The 16,207-nt window shown below is 40.9% G+C and overlaps 1 protein-coding gene across 2 annotated transcripts in view; it reads right to left on the minus strand.

The window, feature by feature from the left end:
- PRKAR2A (protein kinase cAMP-dependent type II regulatory subunit alpha) overlaps positions 1-16,207 on the minus strand; it is a 75,642-nt gene that overhangs the window by 18,349 nt on the left and 41,086 nt on the right. Inside the window, exons 3-8 of one of the 2 annotated variants that reach the window (XM_036266537.1) lie at positions 13,061-13,144; positions 12,747-12,873; positions 7,316-7,422; positions 3,725-3,878; positions 621-722; positions 369-443 (exon numbers count right to left, since the gene is read on the minus strand). In XM_036266537.1, the coding sequence (XP_036122430.1) occupies positions 369-443; positions 621-722; positions 3,725-3,878; positions 7,316-7,422; positions 12,747-12,873; positions 13,061-13,125 (630 nt within the window). In that variant the 5' untranslated portion in view covers positions 13,126-13,144. The remainder of the gene's footprint in view (positions 1-368; positions 444-620; positions 723-3,724; positions 3,879-7,315; positions 7,423-12,746; positions 12,874-13,060; positions 13,145-16,207) is intronic. The other variant, XM_036266536.1, reaches the window with a different exon arrangement.

Below are 16,207 nucleotides of genomic sequence, written 5' to 3' on the forward strand. Positions count from 1 at the left end.
CCACTCGATGTGACCCTTTCATGTCGATGTTTCTCTCTCTCTCTCTCTCTCTCTCTCCCCCTCCCACTCTGTCTGAACAAAAAAATGGAAAAACGTCCTCAGGTAAGGATAAAAAACTAAAATTAAAAAAAAAAAAAAAAAAGCAATGGAAAAAATATCCTCAGGTGAAGATGATCAAATAAATAAATAAATACGAACGAACAAACACACACCAGAAGTCAAGCAAAGGTGAATGAAGGCAATAGATCTGCATGTCAGTGAGATGAACATCACTGGGTTTCAGAAGATCTGCAGAAAGTATGCCCTAGTATCTATCTTGCAACTTGAGTTCCCAAAAGTGAAAAGACAAATGATGCATCCCCCCTCACCTGAGTGATTATGCGCTCTCCATCCTTATAGCTCTTCTCTGCTATTACATCCACAATCTTCATTCGTTCTGACACCTGAAACAACAGACATACTCACAAATTACAAAGAAAAGATCTCAACTAAAGGTCACAAATAATATCTACACAACACAGAAATAAGTTAAAATAGTTTGATTTGAAAACCTAATAACAGAATAATTTTAATAGCTTTTCTTAAACCCCCATAAACAGTCTTATTCAAATAGACTTTACCTCTAGTGATTTAAGGAGGGGCACAGATTCAATAAATGATTCAAACATCTTCCGCTTTTTTGCATTGTTTTTCACTATGATTCTTCTGAAAGTCATACGGTCCTACAAAAAAGAATATGAAAATTCTGGTAAATGACTGTAAGAGAATACCTATGGTTTAATTAACTGGGCCATAGCAAATATTAGAGGACTATGAAAGGTACTAAGTCAGATATTTCTTTTTATTTTTAAATTTTTATTTTATTGTTGAGAGTATTACAGATGTCCCCCATCCCCCCACCGAAGCCAGATATTTCAATCTGAGTCATCATTCTGAGAAAAAGAACCGTAGCCTGAGCCAGATAGATGTCACACATTGTTGCTTGCTATGTAGTACTCAATGGCTGCCACCTATGGGTCATAAATAGAATATACAATGCAAAACTCCTAATCAAACATTTGTGAGCCTACAGTCTATCACTGCTAAATGTGAAAAGATGCACCTTGAGAAAAAGGAGAAAAAACAATCAGATGGTTTTTGCCCTCCAGGACGTTAACAATCTCAATGAGGAAACAATATAAAATATATAGGAATAAAGGACTGCCCCCCCACAAATAAATAAAATAAAAAAATAAAAATAAAAAAAATAAAGAATAAAGGACTGTCTGGGACCTGAAAAAGGGACAGAATTTAAATTAGTACAGAGAGGGGAGGAAACTCAAGATGGAAGGCAGGCATATGAAAGGTACCTTGACCCCAGCAAGTCATGGATTCGGACTCGGGAAACAGTTAACCAGAGCTATAGCCAGGTACCTCTCAGATATGTAGAGAGGGACATACAGCTAGCACAATGTTAATTGATTAGTTTTAGGCTTCTAAATAGTTCCACAGTTATTTGTACCTAAGTTAATTGTAGTTTTCTTCTACCTCAGACTGTCAGTAATAAAAAAGAAGTTGTTGTTTTTGGTTTTTTTGGAGGGGGGGGATACAGTAATGACATCCTAAAGGCTGACAGGATGAAAAATAGCAAGAAGTGCCCTGGCCAGTTTGGCTAAGCGGTTGGAGCATTGGCCTGTGGACCAGAGAGTCCCGAGTTTGATTCCCGCTAGGGGCACGTACCAAAAAAAAAAAATAGCAAGAAGCTAAAGGCATGTTAAGCTGTAGGTCTGCTATTTTAGCATTCTTGATGATAGGGGTGAAAGTGGAGTGGAGAAAACACATAGAAGACAACTAAGTCAAGATGTCTAAATGGGATTCACCAGCTCATATTCCATTAATTACAGAATTCTCAGGCTCTATTCCATGCCATGTTTCACCTGCCTTACAAAAGAAGTCACCTATTGCACCCTACATGCCTAGTGGGAGCCATGGTAGACTCCTAACCTCCCTCCCTAAACTACTGTACAAATAATGTCTGCTCTCCGGCATTTTACCAGATTCTGCCCCAGTTTGTTCATCTGTTGGCTTGAAAAGAGTGATTCAGTCTCTGATTCTATAATGGAATGAATTAACATGCCACTACTTTTTTGAAGTCCAAGGTTAGAAATGGTATCACTTAAAATGTTACTGTTATACTTTGGAACACTACTCCATTATCTTTAGAATTCAATTTCTACATGTTTTCTGGGCCAATCTAGGCCAAGAGTACTGTGGAAAGAGGACAATCAAGACTGAGAAAATAGGAATCATAAAGTTCCCTTCCTTATGTTTCAGTAGGCACTGTCCAAAACAACATTAAAAAAAAATCTGTCTATAATGTTACAAAGATTACTACAATTGCAATAGCAAACTATATTTCCAGCTGAAGAGAAAACAACTGATACCTCTTAAAATAATTTGTCTCTTCACATTCCAACCCTATTTTTTCAATCCTCACCTGAAGATATTTTTCCATTTTTTGTTCAGATAGAGTGGGAGGAAGAGAGAGAGAAACATCGACGTGAAAGGGACACATCGAGTGGCTGCCACCTGCACGACCAACCAGGGCCAGGGACAAACTGCAACTGAGGTACACACCCTTAGCGGGAACTGAACCCCGGTCTCTCTGGACTGCAGGCCAACGCTCTAATCGCTGAGCCAAACCGGCCAGGGCTCCAACCCTTTTTATGCATGCTTTTACACTTCCCAGAACTCTCACGTTGTGCAGGGCCAGTTCCAATGACTGTGGAGGGAATGAAAAAGCAGCAAACACCCCAACCCAGCTTTCAGGGAGCTTCCAATGGAGCACTGAAATGGTAGCTCCTTCAGGCAGCAAGTGTTCAGTCAAGCTATTTAAATAACCCTGAGGTTCAAAAGAAAGAAAAGGAATTCTACCCTTTGCTGTGACTGTAGAAGATTCCTGAAGAAGCTTCTACTGACTTTCTTAAGTCCTTCCTTAAGTTTTGAGTCCCTATAAAGTTTGCCTTCTCCTTTCCATCTTTCAGGATCTCCCTATGTTTGTTTGTTGTATAATATCTAGAGTTTTTTAGTTTAAGAGGGAAGACTAGTGAGGAATGGGGTTATTCCATCTTGGCCCGGCCCCAGCAGTTGGTATCAGTTCATTTTTCTAAATTAATTAATTAATTAATTAATTTAAAACACTCACCCAAGGATACATTTTTATTGATTTTAGAGAGAGAGGAAGGGATAAAAGGAAAGAGAGAGAGAGAGAGAGGGAGAGAAACACTAACATGAAAGAGAAGCATCAATTGGCTGCCTCCTGTACTCATTTTAGATAAATGGAAAAATACATTGGTACATGACCTTTCACAATGACTTTCAGATAACTGGCTATAAAATACAGTGTTCAGCCCTGGCCGGTTTGGTTCAGTGGTTAGAGCGTCGGCCTGCGGTCCTGAGAGACCCGGGTTCAGTTCCCGCTAAGGGCGCGTACCTCGGTTGCAGTTTGTCCCCGGCCCAAGTCGGTTGTGCGGGTGGCAGCCACTCGATGTGTTCCTTTCGCATCGATGTTTCTCTCTCTCTCCCTCCCACTCTACCTGAACAAAGAATGGAAAAATGTCCTCGGGTGAGGATAAAAAAAAAAATAAAAAAAAATACAGTGTTCATCAACAGCCCAAGGACAGAGACCCAGGGGTAAAGGGAATTAATACTATGTCACGCAAGGGAAACAATTTCTCTAACTCACCAGTCCCCAAAGGGAGCCTTCTGAAGTAGCAACAATGGTAGCAGCTCTTGGAGTGTTGTACATCAGAGCTAGTTCTCCAAAACTTCCACGGCTGTCATATTGACCAACACAGCGGGTCTGATTATCTTTTGTTACTAAAATGTCATAAGTTCCCCTGAAAGTATAACAAGAAACAATTTCTTTTATTCATTTTTAAATTGTTTTCTTTATTGATATTAGAGACAGAGAAGAAGAGAGAGGGGGAGAAAGATAGAAACATCGATGACAGGGAACATCAATTGGCTGCCTCCTGCATGCCCCCCACTGGGGATCAAGGCCCCACAACCCGGACATGAGCCTTGACTAGGAATCAAACTGGCAACTTCTTGGTGCATGGGTCAATGCTCTACCACTGAGCCACACCGGCAGGGCAATAATTTCACTTATTAATTCTAACAATAAATTTGAGAACTAGCAGGTGGTACATAAATAGAAGGGAGAAAACATTGTTATAGGCGATTCCCAACAGATTTTTGTATTCTGACTTTGTATTGTATAAATTTGCTAAACGCAGTTATTAGTTCTACTAGCTTTTTAGTAGCACTGTTGAGATCTTCTAGAGGGTCCTGTCATCTGAAAACAAAGAGAGTTTTACTTCTTCCTTTCTGATTAATGTGCTCGCCCACCTGCCCTCTGTCCCTTTTCTCCTTTTCCTTATTGTTTCTTTGCCTTATTGTACTGGCTAGCATCTACATACCATATAAAATAGAAGTGAGAGTAGACATCCTTGTTTTGTTCTCAATCTTAAAGGGAAAAACATTCACTCTTTTACCATTAAGCATGATGTTTGCTGTATTTTTTTTTTCTTTTATTGATTTTAAAGAGAGGGGAAGTGAGAGGGAGAGAGAGATAGAAACATCAATGAGAGAGAACATCAACTGGCTGCCTCCTGCATGTCCCCCAGTGGGGATCGGGTCCACAACCTGGGCATGTGTCCTGGCCAGTTATGTGGCACCAATCCTGCTCTTAAGGGAGCCCACCACTCAATAGAAAAGCTGACCTGTACTAGACGTGGTGGACAAGGCAAAAGTAATGAGGACATGAATGGGAAATAGAATTTCAAATAAATTCACTTATGTGTTTTTAGTCTCTCCTCCAGGAGACACTAGCTACTTAATTTGGGGAATGACAAACCAGTTCAGGCAGTCGTAAAGCAGAGTCTTTCCTAACCTCTCCAACTCAGGTCCTCTTCCAAATAATGGAACATATTTTTATTATTCTTGTTACCACCACATTATGTAATAATTATCTATTTAACGGTCTGTCTCTTCAACAGATGAGTTGTTTGAGGTCAGAAATTTTATCTTTTTACTTCAATGATAGCCTTTCCAATTTGTTAGTAACTACTTTCATAGCATACAAAAGATAATCTCTCTTTTTTACACATGTAACAAATCATTCTGTTTGTAGACAGGTAATTCAACCTTTAAGCTATGGATATGTGCAGGTAGGTGCTTATTTCCCAAACTACAAGTGCTTATTGGGATTCCTGAGTGAGTGGGAGAGAGCACATGGCAAAACAAGGGAAAAAGGTGGCTGCTGGAGGTGGTAATATAACTTAGAAGATAATACTTATATCTTTATTCTTTTAATAAGCCTGGCTGGTATGGCTCAGTGGATTGAGTGTTGTCCCATGGACTGAAAAGTCCTGGTTCCTTTCCTGGCCAGGGTACATGCCCAGGGTTGCGGGCTCGATCCCTGGTAGGGGGTGTGCAAGAGGCAGCTAACTGCCCTGGCTGGTTTGGCTCAGTGGTAGAGCATTGGCCTGCGGTCCAGGGAGGCCCAGGTTCACCAGGTTCAGTTCCCGCTAAGGGCATGTACCTTGGTTGCAGTTTGGGTCGTGCAATTTGCCCTGGTTGGGTCGTGCGGGTGGCAACCACTCGATGTGTCCCTTTCATATCGATGTTTCTCTCTCTCTCCCTCTCCCTCCCCACTCTATCTGAACAAAAAATGGAAAAGTGTCCTCGAGTGAGGATGAAAAAAAAAAAGGCAGCTGATTGATGTTTCTCCCTAACATCGATGTTTCTATCTCTCTCTCCCTTCCTCTCTGTAAAAAAAATCAATATAAACATATTGAAAAAATAAATAAATAAAACCATTTTTTCTATTTGTAACACTTGTCACAGATATCAAGAACCCAAAGGTTATCCAAGGAGTGAGAACGTTTTCTGTTCAAGAATCTGAACAAACAAAGGCTTGACAAGAAAGGGAACCAAATATGCAGTTTGTCCCTGGCCCTGGTTGGGTCATGTGGGTGGCAGCCACTCGATGTGTCCCTTTCACATTGATGTTTCTCTCTCTCTCTTCCTCTCTCTCCTCCTGCTCTGTCTGAATAAAGAATAAAAAAATGTCCTCCGGTGAGGATAAAAAAAAAGAAAGGGAACCAAATGAATCTTGTACCTGACAGATTAAAATAACTGTAGAAATCAAGGAAACAATGGAAAAATTTGAATAAGTCTGTATAGTAGATGACAGTACTGTATAAATGTTAACTTCTGATTTTTATAATTGTTCTGTGCTAATATAAAAGAATGTCCTATTTTTAGGAAATACACAATGAAGTATTCAGTGGTAAAAGGGCATCATACTTGCAACTTACTCTCCAACAATTAATAAAGCAAATGTGGTAACCTGGGGAACCCAGCTAGGTTTATAGAAATTTTCTGTACCATCTATGTAATGTTCCTGTAACTCTGAAATTACTTAAAAACAACAACAACAACTGAAAAATAATGGAAGTTATTGGGTGAGGCAACATCTTAGTGATTTTAAACCCTGGTGAGGATGTTCCTTTCAGGACTTAGAAGGGGTCATAAGGAGTCCCCCAAGAAGTTAGGAGCCGTGGCTCGTTTGTTTCAGTGGTTAGAGCATCGGCCCGTGAACCACGATTGTGGGTTCGATTCTGGTAAAGTGCACATACCTCGGTTGCAGTTCGGTTCCCAGCCCTGGTCAAGGTCGTGCAGGAGGCAACCAATCTATGCAACTCTCTCACATTGATATTTCTCTTTCCCCCTCCCCCCCACTCTTTCTCAAGATAAATGGAAAAATAATCTCAGGTGAGGATTAAAAAAAAAACACAAAAAACAAAAAAGAAGTTAGGACACACTAAGGTGAGTAGGTCAAACCCACGTATTTCATGTTTTCCAACAGTTTATACCTGGAACAGAACCAGAAGGGGCCAGAGGTTGAGGCAGTGTCCTCATGTGTAAGATGAGGCTGGGATTGAAAGATCTGGATGATAACATAGTATCACAGATATTCTTCAGGAAATCCATTCCCTTGAACACTGGCAAATAACATGTTTAAAAAGTTCATCTTGCCTAATTGTAAAGAAGAATTTCTACTCTAGGTAGCGGCAACCCAAATATGGGATGTACTGAGGACTCAGGACAACAGTGGAGAAGGGCAGACTGTGGACAGAGACGGGCAAGCTTTGGGAAGCTTGTTCATCTGCCTACATCCTCTCTGGACTGAACAAAGAGAGTAAAGCACTGTCCTAAATCATGAATCGTATTAAATGTAGCTGTACAATTGCAAAGCTCCATCTCCTACCATTCTATGACATAAAAGTTGTCTCCATCATCTCCTTGGTCAATAACATGCTCATCAACTTTGACTATCCTTTCAAACATGGCATCGAGAACCTCAGAAAGTTGTTCCTGCAGGGAACACAGAAGAAGAAAAGACAGTTTTTACAATTGCTGGGGGGAAAAAATGATTGTGCTTACCTCAGCTTGTGACAAAGTCCCCAAATCAGGCTATTCCTCATATTCAAGCAGAAACCTAAGGGCTGTCTGAAATAAGTGCTTTCCTGTGACCATTCAGCTTTGAACCTCCATGTACACAGCATAGTTGCTAAGTTTTCTGAGGCAGTATTACTTTGAAAAAGTATTAACTTAAGCAAAAAATAGGTATCTAAATCATGGTGCCCATTGTCCCAGCCATACCCACATGAGTGTCACTGGCCCTGATGGTTTCACTATGTCATATGTAAAACCATATGATGCCACCTTCTTATAGGTGTTAATTTAACAGGATCATCAGATCTAAGGGGCTGGGATGACATCAGAAGTTGTATTTTAGAGCAGAACAATCGCTTTGACTAGCCAAGCATACCACTTCACCTCTCTGAACCTTAGTTTTTTTCATAAGTATAAAAGGGCTTAATGAGGAGCTTCTAGCTCATCAATTTTTATGACTAAAGGAGAAAAATCTAACAAAAGTATTACATAACAAGTACTCAGTAAAGGAAATCTGTTATGGCTTCAAATAACACATACAATTACTTACTTGCAAATATTACCTGCTATAACCAGAAGGTAACTGTACTAATAAGTATAATAGAAACAAAACAATGCTATTAAATTCTAACAAAACATTGGTCTCAATCTAGAGCCTCTGTCGGGCAGGGAGATCAATGACTATTAGGGGACATTAAAGAATACCAGCTTTGGTTGGCTGGTGTGACTCAGTAGATTGAGCACCATCCCCCGCACTGAGAGGCCCTGGTTCGATTCCCAGTCAGGGCACATGCCCAGGTTGTGGACTAGTTCCCCAGTAGGGGGCATACAGGAGGCACCTGATGGATGTTTCTCTCTTACATTAATGTTTCTATCTCTCTCCCTTCCTCTCTCTAAAGAATCAATAAAAACATTAAAAGAAAATACCAGCTTCAACTCAAAGAAAGACTTTCTCTTTGGAGGACTGTAGATTGAAAACCTGGCCAGGAAATAATTTAAAAAATTTTTTTGTCTTGACCGGCCAGTGTGATTCAGTGGTTGAGCATCAACCAATGCACCAAGAGGTCGCCGGTTTGACTCCCGGTCAGGGCACATGCCCAGGTTGTGGGCCAAATCTCCAGCGGGGGGGGGGGGGGGGGGGGGGAGGCATGCAGAAGATGGCCAATTGATGTTCTCTCTCATCGATGTTTCTATCTCTCTCTCCCTCTTCCTTCTTCTCTCTCTGAAATGAATAAAGAAAAAATATTTTTAAAAAACCAGAATGCTTAGCCCTGGCCAGTTTGGCTCAGCGGTAGAGCGTCGGCCTGCGGTCCAGAGAGACCCGGGTTCGGTTCCCTCTGGGGGCATGTACCTCGGTTGCGGTTTGTCCCCGGCCCTGGTTGGGTCGTGCAGGTGGCAACCACTCGATGCGTCCCTTTCACGTCTCTCTTTCTCTCCCTCCCCACTCTATCTGAACAAAGAATGGAAAAATGTCCTCAGGTGAGGATAAAAAAAAAACCAGAATGCTTAAAAAAACAAACAGAAAAAAACAGAATGCTTAATGGTGATAAACAATTACGTAACTGGCTTATTTATTTACTATACTATACAAGAATCAACCAAAAAATGCATAAATAAGTGGAACAACAAATCAATGTTTCTATTTCTCTCTCTCTCACTAAAAGAAGAGAAAAAACCAAAAAGCTATAGAGAGCACGGCCTTTGTGGCTCAGTGGACTGAACATCATCTCACTGGTTGAGAGGACCCCGTTTGATTCCCCGTCAGGGCACATGCCTGGGTTGCCTGCTCAATCCCCAGTAGGGGGCATGTAGGAGGCAGCTGATGTTTCTCTCTCACACTAATGATGTTTCTATCTCCCCCTTCCCATCTCTCTAAAAAAATCAATAAAAACGTATTTTTAAAAAGCTATAGAGAACTTTACCGGGAAAATATGAATACAGGCTGTATCTTAGGTAATATTATCACACCAATATTAAATTTCTTGGGTTTAGTAACAGTATTGTATTAATGTACAACGACATCCTTGTTCTTGGAAAATACATCTTACGGTATTTAATGGCTAAGAGTCATGATGTCTTAAATATATTCGTAAGTGGCTATGAACAAAAGGAAAAAGCAGTTTATATATACTTATTTGTGTGTACATATGTACATTAGAGAAAGACTAAATGTGGCAAAAAAAAATGTTAACAGGTCAGTCTAGGTAAAAGGTATGTGAGTGTTCATGGTACCAGTCTTTTGACTGTTTTTTATAAATTTGAAAATTTAAAAACAGAAACTTGGGAAATAAATGTTTAAAAACTGAGACAAATACACTCACCAAAATGGCTAAAATTAAAAAATACATACAATATTAAATTGTAAGGAGCCCGACTGGTGGGGCTCAGTGGATTGACCAGCTGTGGGCCAAATCTCCAATAGGGAGCATGTAGGAGGCAACCAATCGATGTTCTCTCTCACTGATGTTTCTATCTTTCTCTACCTCTCCCTTCCTCTCTCTCTAAAATCAATAAAGAAAAAAAATTTTTTTAAAAAGTGAGAAAAACAGTAAATTTTCATGAAGTGGTAAAGGTTTGTAGTTTAAATAGTATTGTAACAACATTAATTTCCAGGTTTTGATTATTGTACTATGGTTATATAAGATATTAATATTGGGAGAAGCTGGTTGAGGAATATATGTGATCTCTGCACTATTTTTGCAACTTTTTTTTCCCTGAGTTTAAAACTAGTTCAAGCCCTGGCCAGTTTGCTCAGTATTTAGAGCGTCAGCCCATGGACCAGAGAGTCCCGGGTTCAGTTCCTGCTAAGGGCACGTATCTTGGTTGCAGTTTATCCCTGGCCCTGGTTGGGGTCGTGTGGGTGGCAACCAGTTGATGTGTCTCTCTCACATCGATGTTTCTCTCTCTCTCTCTCTCTTCCCCCCTCTCTTCCTCCTGCTCTATCTGAAGATAAATGCAAAAAAAAAACCTAGTTCAAAATAAAAAGTGAAAAAAGAATGAACTACAAATATATGTAACAACATGGATGAATCTCAGAAACACTATGCAGAGTAAAAGAAGTCTCACACAAAAGAGTACATACTGTGTGATTCCATTTGTATGAAATTCTAGAATAGGCAAATTAATTTACTGTAGAATAAATCAAAACAGTAGTTGCTCTGGGGGAATTGATCATGAAGGGACATGAGGGAGCTTTCTGGAGTGGTGGCAATGTTCTGTATCTTGACAGGGGTTTGGATTATCTAAGTATAAACTTTGGTCAAACGTCAGTGAATTCACACTTAAAATTTGTACATTTCATTGTATGCAAACTTTACATCAAAAAATTATAAACAGCCCAGCTGGTGTGGCTCAGTGGTTGAGCATTGACCCATGCACCAAGAGGTCACCAGTATGATTCCCGGTCAGAGCACATGCCCAGGTGGGTTATGGGCCAAATCCCCAGTGGGGAGCATACAGGAGGCAGCCAACTGATGTTCTATCTCATTGATATTTCTGTCTCTATCCCTCTCCCTTCCTCTCTCTCTCTGAGTCAATAAAGATAAAACATTTTTTTAAATATAAAATTATAGCCCTGGCTGGTTTGGCTCAGCGGTTGGAGTGTCAGCCCACGGACCAGAGAGGCCCAGGTCGGTTACTGTTAAGGGCACATACCTCGGTTGCAGTTTATCCCCAGCCCTGGTTGGGTGTGTCTCTCTAACATCGATGTTTCTCTCTCTCTCTCTCTCTCTTCCTCCCTTTCTCCCTCCTGCTCTATCTGAAGATAAATGCAAAAATGTCCTCAGGTAAGGATTAAATAAATAAATAAATATTATAAACAAATATTGAGCTCTAGTTCATGACATGCATGCCAAGTATTTAAGGGAAAGAATACTGATACCTGCAATTTACTCTGAAATATACTGCCTAAAATAAAACAGCTGCCTGTTTTTATAAATAATATTTTATTGGAACACAGCCGCACCCTTTCATTAATCTATTGTCTATGGCTGCTTTCCTGCTACAATAACAGAGATGAGTAGTTGTGATGGAAATATTTACTATCTGGTTCTTTTTTTAAAAAATGTTTCATTGATTTTTTTTTTAGCCAGAGAGATAGAAACATAGATGTGAGAAACATCAATCAGCTGTGTCCTGCACGCCACCTACTGGGAATTGAGCCTGCAACCAGAGCATGTGCCCTGACTGGGAATCACTCTGGACCTCTCAGTCCATGGGATGACCCTCAATCCACTGAGCCACACCAGCCAGGCACTATCTGGTTCTTTAAGAAGTTTGCCATTCCCTTAGCTGAGGGATGGGTAGATGGATATAACACAGCAAGCATAGTAAATGTTAATCAAAGGAGTGATTAAATGCGTGTTCTATAAAATTCTGTCAACTCAGTTGTATTTGAATATTTTCAAGTTAAAAATCTTAGAAAAATATAATTAAATCTGAAAATTCAGTTATCATTTTTCAACGCTAAAATGGTATTCTCCAACATTTAAAAAAACTTTGAATATTAAATTGACAAAGCAACTTTGTTTAGAATATCTGATGGTATTAAGGGGTTTTATTCATAGTGGATAAAGAAGCAATTCCTCTTTCCATTGATACAGATGGGTCTTCCAGAGAAAACAGCTGACACTGACCAGTATTTCTCACAACCAGTCTTTCCGTGAGCTTATGGTTTTTGTTTATTTTATTCAGCCTGAGACGAATAAAACTCTGATTAATGTTCTGGATATTTCTAGAACCACACAGCTAGCCAAAAGATTGGTTTACCAGGGATGATTCATTCCCTTGACTGATATTTCACAGATTCATGTATAACCAGCCAGATTCCCAGGGAGGGCTGTGGGAATGTCTTCAGAAGACTTATATGCAGAAGCTGGGTAGTGGAATTCTAATCCCATCCTTTCTGTGTTTGCACACTCAGAGGTTCCCCAGTAGACTCAGCACCTCAACCATTTATGTGGCTTCAGTGTGTGGCCCTCAAAGTAAAGAAGACACAGGAAAATTGAAGATTCTTTGTCTTTAGGAGGTAGTCCTTGCTCTCTATCTCCACCAAGAGAGGAAGACAAGCCCATGTAGCCCATGCTGGGACTCTGCAGACAAACACCACTCTGTGTGCGCCCCATTCCTGAGGTCTTTATTGAGAAGTAATCCCAAGAGATGCCTCACACCTAAGGTCTGAGAAGAAGACACAAACATTTCCAGTAGGTTAACAGACACAGATGAAAAGAACTCTATACTGGTACCTTTGGAGAAATGATCCTGCAGCATAAAACTAAGCCATGGTCATGCAAACCTGAGCATTTCCTTTTTACATGACCAAAGTACATGGTCCTCAAACGGTACTGTCTTGAAGGAAGTGTCACAGCAGTTCTGAGAAATACTAAAAGTCATCTGAAAAGCTCATTATGGTTATGGTGGTCAACACAATGCAAACATTTGTAAGTAAGATGAATCTAAAGTTTTATGCCTCATATAGCTGTGGCTAAGACACTAAAAACTGTTTAAATGACAAACAGGAAAAAAGGTGAAGACAAAAATTTTTTTAAATCAATGTTACCTGATCAAGATTTTTGAAAAGGAGAATATCTTTGCAAGCTTCCTGAAGTCTACATCTCTGTTCATCAGTTTTGGGATGAATCACCTGCCAATACAAATAAAGCCAAGGAGATTTTAAATTCCATTTTAAAATCAAACTTTACTTACAAATTAGTATATTTCTCTCTCTAAAATAGGAGAAATATTAAGAGCATGTTTACTATAATTTTAATTCTATACGTATATCAAGCAGTGCCCTGATTGTGAAGGGTAATATGATAGTGGGTAAAGAGTACCCTGGTGGGTACCCTGGTGCCACCCAGTGGCTATGTAGCTGCCAGCAAGTCAGTTACCCAACTGGGAGCCTTGGAATCCTCATTGGCAAAGCAGAGGGTTACAGAGTTGTTCATTCAACAAATATTAGGCACCTATTAGGAGCCAGGCACTGGCCTACCTCTGGGGACATAGTAGTGAACACATAAACAGAAACATCTGCTCTCATGTTCAATAAATACATAAAAATATGTTAGAGTGAGTGACAAGGCTAAGGAGAAAAATAAGGTAGAGAAGGGTGATAAAAAACATAGTGTGTCTGTATGTGTCCAGATTTGGCCTGAGATGACATTTGTGTAAAGATCTTTATTATTTTTATTTTTATTTTATTTATTTTTATCCTCACCCGAGGACACTTTTTCATTCTTTGTTCAGATAGAGCAGGAGGGAGAGAGAGAGAGAAACATCGATGTGAAAGGGACACATCGAGTGGCTGCCACCAGCACGACCAACCAGGGCCGGGGACAAACTGCAACCGAGGTACATGCCCTTAGCGGGAACCGAACCCGGGTCTCTCCGGACCTCAGGCCAACGCTCTAACCGCTGAGCCAAACCGGCCAGGTCTGTGTAAAGATGTTTAAAAAGTGAGGTTAGGCCTGGCCGGATTGGCCCAGCGGTTAGAGCGTTGGCCTGTGGTCCAGAGAGACCCGGGTTCGGTTCCCGCTAAGAGCATGTACCTCGGTTGCAGTTTGTCCCTGGCCCTGGTTGGGTCGTGCGGGTGGCGGCCACTCGATGTGTCCCTTTCTTTTTTTTTTATCCTCACCCGAGGACATTTTTCCATTTTTTGTTCAGACAGAGCAGGAGAAAGAGAGAGGAAGAGAGAGAGAAAGAAAAACATCGACGTGAAAGGGATACATTGAGTGGGTGCCACCCGCACGACCAACCAGGGCCGGGGACAAACTGCAACCAAGGTACATGCCTTTAGCGGGAACTGAACCCGGGTCTCTCTGGACTGCAGGCCGACGCTCTAACTGCTGAGCCAAACCAGCCAGGGCACGATGTGTCCCTTTCACGTCAATGTTTCTCTCTCTCTCTCTTTTCCTCTCTCTCCCTCCCTCTCTATCTGACCAAAAAAATGGAAAAATGTCCTCAGGTGAGGATAAAAAAAAAAAGTGAGGATAGTCTGGCCGGTGTGGCTAAGGACTGAGAGCTGTCTCATGGACTGAGAGGTCCTGGTTTGATTCCCGGTCAGGCTCATGCCTGGGTTGCGGGTTCAATCTCCAAAAGGGGGCGTGCAGGAGGCAGCCTATAGATGTTTCTCTCTGACATCAACATTTCTATCTCTCTCGCTAAGAAAATAAAAACATATTTTTTTTAAAAAGTGAGGACAGGCTGTGGCCAGTTTAGTTCAGCAGTTAGAGCACTGGCCCGTGGACCAGAGAGTCGTGGGTTCAATTCTGGTCAAGGGCATGTACCTCAGTTGCATTTCGGTTCCTGGCCCTGGTTGGGGTCATGCAGGAGGCAACCAGTGGATGTGTCTCTGTCACATTGATGTTTCTCTCTCTCTCTCCCTCCCTCCCACTCTAAATGGAAAAATATCCTCTGGTGAGGATTAAAAGAAAAAAAAAAAAAAAAAGTGAGGACAGCCCTGGCTAGTTTTGCTCAGTGGTTAGAGTGTCGGACTGAAGACCAGAGTCGCAGGTTCACTCTGGCCGGTTTGGCTCAGCGGTTAGAGTGTCGGCCTACAAACCAGAGAGTCCCGGGTTCGGTTCCCACTAAGGGCACATACCTCAGTTGCACTTTGTCCCCGGCCCTGGTTGGTGGCAACCAGTTGATGTGTCTCTCTCACATCGATGTTTCTCTCTCTCTCTTCCCCCTTCTCTCCCTCCTGCTCTATCTGAAGATAAATGCAAAAATGTCCTCGGATGAGGATAATAAATAAAATACAACCACTTAAAAAAAAAAAAAAAAAAAGAATCTCAGGTTTGATTCTGGTTAAGGGCACATACCTCGGTTGTGGTTCGGTCCCTGGCCCTGGTCAGGGTTGTGTGGGAGGCAACCAATACATGTGTCTCTCTCATGTCGATATTTCTGTCTCTCTCCCATTCTATTTGAAGATAAAAATAGAAAAAAGCATCCTCAGGTGAGGATTAAAAAAAGTGTTAAGCATTTTGAAATTGTGATATTAAAAAGTTAGTAAAAAACCAATTTAACTTTATTTTTATTGGTTTTAGAGAGAGAGGAAGTGAGAAAGAAGAGAGAGAAACACTGATTTGTTGTTTCACTTATACACTCACTAGTTGATTCCTGTAGGTGCCCTGACCAGAGATCAAACCCACAACTTTGGCATATAGGGACGATGCTCTAAACAATTGAGCCAACTGGCCAGGGCAATTTAACTCTTTTTTTTTTTTTATCCTCACCCGAGAACATTTTTCCACTTTTTGTTGAGATAGAACGGGAGAGAGAGAGAGGAAGAGAGAGAGAGAAACACTGACATGAAAGGGACACATCGAGTGGTTGCCATCCACATGACCCAACCAGGGCCAGGGACAAACTGCAACTGAGGTACATGCCCTCAGCGGGAACCAAACCCGGGTCTCCCTGGACCACAGGCTGACGCTCTAACCGCTGAGCCAAACTGGCCAGGGCCAGGGCAATTTAACTCTTAAAAGTCATCAGGAATTTCACAATATCCAGAGTAAAAATACTTAAAAATCTACGTGTCTATTATATTCACACAATGGTAGCATTTTATTATTAGAATACTTCAGAAATCTTTCATAGGCTATTCATTTGAAGGCATACTTGAAAGATCATTAAAGTTTCTTTTATAACACAATCTTTAAAAACTGATGCTTCATAATTTGTTATAGAAGTACTTTGTTAACTGTAT

The sequence above is a fragment of the Molossus molossus genome, unplaced genomic scaffold (assembly GCF_014108415.1).
Source record: "Molossus molossus isolate mMolMol1 unplaced genomic scaffold, mMolMol1.p scaffold_m16_p_18, whole genome shotgun sequence".
Lineage (NCBI taxonomy): Eukaryota > Metazoa > Chordata > Mammalia > Chiroptera > Molossidae > Molossus > Molossus molossus.